The sequence below is a fragment of the Syngnathus typhle genome, linkage group LG20 (genome assembly GCF_033458585.1).
Source record: "Syngnathus typhle isolate RoL2023-S1 ecotype Sweden linkage group LG20, RoL_Styp_1.0, whole genome shotgun sequence".
Lineage (NCBI taxonomy): Eukaryota > Metazoa > Chordata > Actinopteri > Syngnathiformes > Syngnathidae > Syngnathus > Syngnathus typhle.
Genome location: NC_083757.1, coordinates 3,523,318 through 3,531,642, shown reverse-complemented (window position 1 = coordinate 3,531,642; position 8,325 = coordinate 3,523,318). Strand labels below are relative to the sequence as shown.

Genomic DNA, 8,325 nt, shown 5'->3' with positions numbered 1-8,325 from the left:
TTGTCATGGACGTTTTGTCTCAACTGCATAGAATTTTAATTCTACAATGTTTTGGACTTTTTAACATTGTGTTTGACATTGCATTATGTTAAATACCCTAAATGTAGTTAAGTTGCCTGCTGTTTGCAGGAAGTATGCGTGACGTGTTTTCAGTCAAGTTTCTGTCGTCACCTGGAGACGAACGGACCGTTGCTATGGAAACCCTGCAGCAACAACCAGCACGCGCCAACGAGCTGAACATAATGGAGCGAATGTGAGTCATTTTAAGCAAAAAAAAAGAAGTATTAATTTTAAACATTTAGAAATGATAAAGACGTTAGAGATAAATATAACAGAAATGCACAAATTATATTGAGGAGAAAGGCAAGTTTCGGGTTATGCTAATGACAACGGTGACAGTAAAATCTACAGTTTTGCAGTTTGATTCATTGCAATTTGTGTTACAAAAAGGATTATCCCGTTTTAATTCGCTTTTACGGATGAATATATGTGCTATGTTTATTAATTCAACAATTTATTGTGTGTTATCAATTTCGCGCATTTTCGTCCAAAGAATATCGAACATCGAGTTGCTGTATAAAGTTAAAATGTCTACTTTTATTTACATTTTAAAAAGCACACAAGTAAATATTTTTAACTTTTGCATAAAAGTGGATTTGAAACGTGTAACGTGAATAACGAAACAGAATAATGTAATACTAGCTTGCGACCAATATCCGCAGATTCGCCTTACACGATACAGTAGTGGGGAATAATTTAGATTCCGTTGATACAGCAAATTATTATCTTAAAAACATTTGGCGTCACCAACATTATGATTTTTTTTTATTTTTTTTTGAGGGGGGGGGGGGGGCATCTGAAACATCCCAGCTGACTAACTCTTTGATTATCAATGACTCAGCCCAAAGACCAAACATCCCGAGAAGCCCATTGTGCACTACGGTGTACCAGAATGGTGCAACAACAACCAGCAACTATCTTCCACTGCTGAAATTGAGCGCTATGCCTCCAATGTCATCCGCCAAGAGAGCAGGTCACTCCGCAATGTCACGACCTGTACGGTGGGTCCTCGTTTCATTGCCTTAAAATGCACTTTGGCTGTTATTTCCAGTTATTATCCTGCACTATTACTCCACAGACAAACTGGGACGAAAGTGACACGTCCCGCATGTTGAGGGACCGGGTCTGCGAGGTTGCAACATGCAAGGATCAGCTCATAACCTGCGCAAAGAAAGTAGATGAGGAGATTCAAGCACTGACACTGGTAATGTCAAACAAATATAACTCATCTGCCATTTCAAAGGGTTACATGATATATGTGTATGTCACGGAAGTCTAAAATCCGGACCGAGGAGACTTTGGCCGCCACGACTGTTCCCCTCGAGGTCAGCATGGAGAGCCTGACCTTAAGGGAGGGACGGGAAGGATTTGAGTTGGTCAACGACCCCGTGGAAATGGAGTTAAAAAAAGAAGTGCATGTTATCGAAAAGGTGCAGCAAGCCCTACAGCAGCTTATTGACCAAGCGTTTGAAGAACTCTGGTAAGAATAAGCGCATTGACTTGTAGTTTCAGTCACGATGGCGGCACTAATTAACTGTGACTTTTTAGTATTTTGCAGAAAATTCGACAGCAGCTCACTGGTGACCTCCAGAACAAGGTGGAAACGCTGGAGATTGATAATACCTGTCTGGAACTTACAATAACGTCATCCCAGATCTCCCTCAAGCCAGATCCTACTCGAATACCTGCTGGGTAAACATCAATCTTTTTTTTATGCATTAAAAAAAAAAAAAAAAAAACATAAATAAATGAATTCCGCAGTTCGTGCACGCCACATGAGTGGATTCAGTTCACCCGCTTGAACTTGGCCCGGGCCCATGAAGCCATTCAGATGTCCGAGCAGCTGAGGGAGAACATGAGTCTCACCAGAGTCAAAGTACCAAAACTCTCCTCTAAAGCAACATTTGGGTTTCACGTTGTAACATTTTCAATCCCTCTAGGTGCAAAACGACTTGAAGCTTCAGCAGAGAGCCACGGAGTTCGCTCTGCGTAAACGCAACCATCAAGAGCAACAAGCTTGTCGCGAGCTTGAGTGGCAACTGAAAAACGTGCGTTGACACCACACACATAACATGGAGAAACTCTTTTTAAAAAGCCATCTTCTTGTAGACTGAAAACGAGATCGCCGACATGGAGAGCGACATATTCAAATTGGATGCCGACCTGAAGGCAAAAACGGCTCCGCTGAAGCTGGCTCACACCAGACTTGAGAACAGAACCTGCCGACCCGGCATGGACCTCTGCAGAGACGAGGTGGACCTGAAGAACATCTCAAGCGACGTACTATTCTTCTCTGACCTTTCCTTTCTATCTCCAGGCTCAACGTTGCCTTGTTGATGAAGTCTATAAGATAGAAGCTACCATTGCTATTCTGAAGGAAAAGCTAGCTGAAGCTCAGTGAGTATGAAATATATTCACACCTGACGCTGTTTGGAATGACCTCCATTTTCTTCTCTTTCAGGCACTCGTTACAGAGACTGAAGCTTCATCACAACAAAATGATGCAAGATCACGCCAGGAAACGGGCTTCTTTGTGTCTGGAGGAACGTTGCATCAACATCCGAAACCGACTCATCCCGATATTATACGGCGACAACGCTCCGGTACCGCTACTTTTACTAACTAGCTCCAGCGGGAGGAGCGACAGGCATCTTGAAGCCTGAATTATTATTTTTTTGCTTGAATTCTACTCATCTATAAATAGTTCATTTCTATATCATATAGGACCAATTTATTTGAGATGACTTGAAGTTCAGGAGATTTTTCTGGTATGTGTGCATACAAGGCTCACGTCTGCGTTAAGGTGGTTCCTTTTATGGCTTTGTTTGGTTTAGTCGTAATGTTTGACCATCTGACGCTGTTTACGGCATGAAGATGTGACTCCCACGGATATACTTATGTATGCAGGAAGAGGAAAAGACATTGTAATTGAAGATCACGCTGAGCATTATTCTCTTTAAAAGCAGAAATGAAGAAAGCATGGACCTCATGATTTAGTCGAACTTTTTCTGGCAACAGCTTTCAATTTGTGTCTTTCCACAACAACTCATTTCTGCTCCATTTATTTCAGCCCACGCCTCTTCCACACTCCTTTTTTTTTTTTTTTTTTTCCACGAACCATTTACTCGACCATAAAACCAGGTGATCCCTCATGCTCCAAGCAAGTCATCCCCATCCTCGCCATCACTACCTCGGTGGTCAAACTTCCCGCCGCCGCTCCTTTTACAGCCCCTCCAGATCATTTAAGCCGCCTCGGCCCTCGATTATTCTGAATCATTTCACTTAAAGGCCTAGTTGTTTTTCCCTTCAGTGAGAGGGCAATTATGACCCGCTAAATGATACTTCTGCATGAGTGCGTGCATCTTCTGATTGGTATCTCACGCCCATAATGGAGTGTATGACAACATGTACCTCCAGTGAGGACGCTCACTCCACAGCCTCCCCATTCAAAATGGGAACGTGTTTTTGAGAGGACCAATGGCACGTTTTTTCTTTTTCTCTCAGCCGCGTCGTCCCAAGCGTCTCCACGATGCACGTGACCGTCAAGGATTGCGTGGCCCTTTTTGTCTACTCCTTCACTTTTCTCCTGGGCCTTCCCGCCAACTCGCTTGTTCTCTTCGTGTACGTCCGTAAAGCCCGCAAGCGAGGCGCCACACCTAACGTGGTCTACGCCCTCAACCTCTGCCTGGCCAACCTGGTTCTGGTAGCCTGGTTGCCCGTCAAGGCTTTGGAGACTTTGCTTCAAGACTGGCGGTTCCCGGCTCCCGTGTGCCCGGTTTATAGCTTCTTCCTTTTTGCGTCGCTCTACGGAAGCTGTCTGTTCATCACGGCCGTGACGACGGGACGCTACCTCAGCATCGCCTTCCCGCTCGTCTATAAGCGCTACCGCCGAGCACGTCTCTCGTGCGTCATCAGCGCGGCCCTGTGGGCCTTGGTGCTGCTTCACCTCGGCGTCGGCCTGGTAGCAGAAGGCGGCGCCAACTTCGTCTCGGTCAAGGACGACACTTTGGCGTGCTACGACCATTTCAACGCCTCCCAGCTGGCCGTGCTCCTGCCGCTCCGTCTGGAGATGGCCGTGGTTCTGTTCCTGCTGCCACTAGCGGTGTCATCCTTCTGCACGCTGCGTTGCGTCACCCTGGTGTGGCACTCCAACTTAAGGCCCGTGGGGAAAAGACGAGTCCTGGCGGTGGCGCTGTCCACGTTGGCTGTGTTCGTGGTGTGCTACGCTCCCTACAACGCCTCGCACGTGGTGGGCTTCGTGACGGGGGAAAACGTCAAGTGGAGAACGTACGCCATGTTGACAAGCTCTTGTAATGTTTTCCTGGAGCCCGTCGTCATGCTGATGTTGTCGTCGGCCACCTCGAGGGGGATGGTGGGAAGGATTTGCGGAGGACAAAGCAGATTGAGTCGGACTGAAGGCTTTCGACATCGTTGCACCTCTCCAAACACCGTGGCTAATATTCGGTCACCGGCTACAATTACCGAGGGGAGCCGAGCCGGGGCGGACGTGCAAAAACCCAGTCAGGAACGAGGTTACTATGGCAACTAGTTCCTCATTAGAAGACAAGGCTTGAAATATATTTGAGATTTTCAAGGTACAAGCACTTTATTGACTCATGTCGGGCACCTTTATTGCCGCAAAATAAAAGCATCCATTCATCATATTTGAATGATGCATCACTCTTCCGAGACCTTTGACCCTGAGTGATTACGGCAAAGTTCCATAGAACAGTGTGATCTTACGAAGGGTTGCCGGGTGATGATGTTTGGACAGTCTGAGCGACAAATATTATGTCCCAAAGCTTATTAAATTTCCGCCAGTGGAGGTGAGATAGGAGATATGTACTTTTTATGATTTGTGAGAGCGAGACAGTAGCCTGTTGACACGAGCAACAGTCGCACAGTGATGGAGAGACTGAGGCATCATGTCTGACAGCCGTCAGGTAGGCATCATTTTATTTAGATTTTTGCTTCTAGCGTATTGACAGGTGGCAGTTGGATTATTGTTAAGATATGAATGTTGATTTTCCTTCTAGTATGTGTCAGAGAGCGGCATGTCCCACCTTCTACTACCTGTTTACATCTTCACCTTCCTCATGGGGGTGCCGGCCAACATCTTGGCGTTCTACACTTTCTGCCACAAAGTGCGCACCCGGGCGGCGCCCATCGACGTCCTCCTCCTCAACCTCACCATTTCCGACCTCATTTTCTTGGCTTTCCTGCCCTTTAAAATGAAGGAGGCCTCAGACAACATGGCTTGGGTGTTACCCTTCCCGCTTTGTCCGTTTACCGGCTTCATCTTCTACGGCACCATCTACAATAGCACCTTGCTGCTCACCGCCGTGGGTGTGGAGCGCTACTTGGGCGTGGCCTACCCCCTCAGGTACGCCCTGTGCCGCAGGCCCCGCAACGCCGTGGTGGCCTGTGTGCTCTTCTGGGTGGTGACCTCCTTGAACCTCAGCATTGTCTACATCATGCCTTACGCCCAGTGGGGAAACGCAACCGCCAAGCCTCCGTCCACCTGCTACATGGACTTCACTGAATCCGAGCTGAAAATCTTGCTGCCGGTCCGTCTGGAGCTCTTCTTCGTCCTCTTCTGCATCCCCTTTCTCATCTGCTGCTTCTGCTACGTCAACTTCATCCTCATCTTGTCGCGTCTCCCTAACATCAGCAGGCGGCGGAGGCTGCGGGCCATCGGACTTGCCCTCGGCACTCTGGTGGTGTTTGCCGTCTGCTTTGGGCCTTACAACGCCTCCCACGTGGTGGGCTATGCACGCCAAGAGAGCCAGGAGTGGAGGAACGTAGCGTTGCTCTCAAGCACCCTCAATGCATGCCTGGATCCGTTTATCTTTTACTTCTCGTCGGCTGCAGTTCGGAGCATGCTAAAACACTGCTTGAAGAATGTCGTGGCCAAGCTGCACATTCTAAGGTGTGGGTGACCTTTTTCTCCCACTTGAGAGGACAATGTTAGCTTTATGAAACTAATTTGAAAGGAAATTTGTTTTTGTGAGTGAGGGATTTGCTCATTATGTAATTTACTCAATCATATATGATTCCCTCCGTGGTGCGATATTAGGTTTTATTGCTTTGAAAAAAAGAGCACAGCCAACAACAAATCTGCTGTTTGCCATCCTTATGCAATTAAATATGATGGGGTTGTTTGAAACAATGCAAATACTGCAACATTTATTATTAATCTTAATTCAATTGATTTACACAGGCCGTACCGTCCGTGTCTCTTTCAGTCATTGGATATTTATTTATTTGTAAACAGATTAAAAATAGAAAAACGATTGGTTATTTGATTGTACTTTTAAAATTGATACTAAAAGAAATAAACATTTAAAATCTAATTGAGCCGGCGTGATGACTGCTTTGGTTTACGCTGGAAATTGATGTTTCAATTTCAAACGCCCAAAAATGGAAGTGTCTCAAAACCTCACTATCAATAGAAAGCAATACATTTGTCGCCCCCTCCTGGTTAGCTAGTGAAATGACTTCTGGAAATCCCAAATAGACAAGCCGTTTTTTGTTTTTGGTTTTCAATTTATCTCTCGTGCTATGTTCTATTTTTGTTGTAGCACTATAAAATACTAATTTTAAAATCTAATTGACCCATTTGATGACTGCTTAGGCTTATCCTGGAAATCGTCGCTTCAATTTCACACCCAAAAATGGAAGTGCCCTAAAACCTCACATCATCAGAAATCAATACATTTGTCGCCCCCTCGTGGTCATTTAGTGAAATTCCAGTGTCGGTGATTCCTTGCAAATAGACGAGTTGTTTGTTTGAATTATGTTTATATTATGTTTATATTATTATGATTATATATAAACTATTATATAATAATATATTACTATTATAATTATTATTATCGTTATATTTTTGTTTTTATTATGTTTAGATTATGTTATGTTTAAATATATGTTTCAATATAAAAGTTCTATAATAATATAAGACAATATAAACATAATATAAACATAAACGACTCGTCTATTTGCAAGTCCCAGAAATAATCAACACTGGCACTTCGGTAACTGACCGCGAGGGGGCGACATATGTATTGATTTCTGATAATGTGAGGTTTTAGGGCACTTCCATTTTTCGGCGTGACGCTTCCCAGGATAAGCCTTGATAATGATTTCTTGCAAATAGACGAGTTGTTTGTTTAAATTATGTTTATATTATGTTTATATTATTATGATTATATATATACTATTATATAATAATATATTACTACTATAATTATTGTTATCGTTATATTTTTGTTTATATTATGTTCAGATTATATTGTTTAAATATATGTTTAAATATAAAAATTATTTAATATAACAATATAAACATAATATAAACAATATAAACAAACGACTCGTCTATTTGCAAGTCCCAGAAATAATCAACACTGGCATTTCAGTAACGGACCGCGAGGGGGCGACATATGTATTGATTTCGGATAATGTGAGGTTTTAGGGCACTTCCATTTTTCGACGTGACGCTTCCCAGGATAAGCCAAAGCAGTCATCACGACTGGTCAAAATGACTACTTTGAAGAATTAAAAGACCCCTTGTATTGTCAGGCTTTTAAAATTAACCTAAATATAGGTCTGATAATATGTGTGTTCCCCAGACTGTTAATTTATGTAAAATTCAATTACAGTAATCACAGGGCATCCAAATAACTTTTAATTTAATGCGCTCAACTATGACATACTATTATATTTCATACTTTATTAGCAGCAGGTTTGAAGAAAACAAAGACATGACCATTTGTAAGAGCACATTTTAATTGCATTCAGCAAATTATCACCGCCAAAACAACACATTTTTTTGTCTTTAATAAGGTATTTATTACAAAAATTAAATAGTATAACTAAATAAAAGGCTTAAATTAGAACCAGGCAAGTGTTAAGACAAAACAATCTCGACTAGCGTAAAGATCAGCAAAAAGGGAACATTGTCAATTAGGTGTGATATGCATCCAACAACTGGTATCGTATTCATTTTTGCTTGGAGACAAGACTCGTGACTGTAAACATCTCCAAAATCATATTTCAAAATGGATCAAGAGCAAATTAAGTGGATTCACAGATACTTGACGGCTGCTTTATTATTGCTTTCCCACCAATGTGCACATCAACCAGGCAGTAAACTGATGAGGGAATACAGTATAAAGTCGAACAAAAACACAATGAGGTTTGTGTTGAACTATTTTTCTCACAAGGGCTGCAGCTATGTATGAAGGTTGTGATTAACATTGCCCGTCC

General features: G+C 43.1%; 3 protein-coding genes across 3 annotated transcripts; all 3 read left to right on the top strand.

Annotated features, from left to right (window-relative positions):
* The first annotated feature begins 117 nt into the window (after positions 1–117).
* tekt2 (tektin 2 (testicular)) lies at positions 118–3,037 on the top strand. The gene is made up of 10 exons (XM_061267077.1): positions 118–253; positions 902–1,061; positions 1,139–1,264; positions 1,335–1,540; positions 1,609–1,752; positions 1,822–1,936; positions 2,001–2,108; positions 2,170–2,313; positions 2,378–2,457; positions 2,522–3,037. The coding sequence occupies exons 1-10, from the start codon at positions 135–137 to the stop codon at positions 2,721–2,723; spliced, it is 1,404 nt and encodes a 467-aa protein (XP_061123061.1). The 5' UTR covers positions 118–134; the 3' UTR covers positions 2,724–3,037.
* Positions 3,038–3,139: 102 nt separating this feature from the next.
* Positions 3,140–4,630, top strand: si:dkey-211g8.9 (free fatty acid receptor 3). The gene has a single exon (XM_061267088.1). It carries the CDS (start codon positions 3,590–3,592, stop codon positions 4,607–4,609), a length of 1,020 nt encoding a protein of 339 aa, XP_061123072.1. The 5' UTR covers positions 3,140–3,589; the 3' UTR covers positions 4,610–4,630.
* Positions 4,631–5,114: 484 nt separating this feature from the next.
* Positions 5,115–6,287, top strand: LOC133144411 (free fatty acid receptor 3-like). Its single transcript, XM_061267096.1, has one exon. It carries the CDS (start codon positions 5,115–5,117, stop codon positions 5,997–5,999), a length of 885 nt encoding a protein of 294 aa, XP_061123080.1. The 3' UTR covers positions 6,000–6,287.
* Positions 6,288–8,325: the final 2,038 nt, after the last annotated feature.

Coding starts and splice junctions, on each gene's coding strand:
- LOC133144411 (XM_061267096.1), top strand. CDS start 5,115: ATGTCCCACCTTCTACTACCTGTTTACATCTTCACCTTCCTCATGGGG.
- si:dkey-211g8.9 (XM_061267088.1), top strand. CDS start 3,590: ATGCACGTGACCGTCAAGGATTGCGTGGCCCTTTTTGTCTACTCCTTC.
- tekt2 (XM_061267077.1), top strand. CDS start 135: ATGCGTGACGTGTTTTCAGTCAAGTTTCTGTCGTCACCTGGAGACGAA. Junction 1,062..1,138: donor GCAATGTCACGACCTGTACG/GTGGGTCCTCGT, acceptor ATTACTCCACAG/ACAAACTGGGACGAAAGTGA. Junction 2,109..2,169: donor TTGAGTGGCAACTGAAAAAC/GTGCGTTGACAC, acceptor ATCTTCTTGTAG/ACTGAAAACGAGATCGCCGA.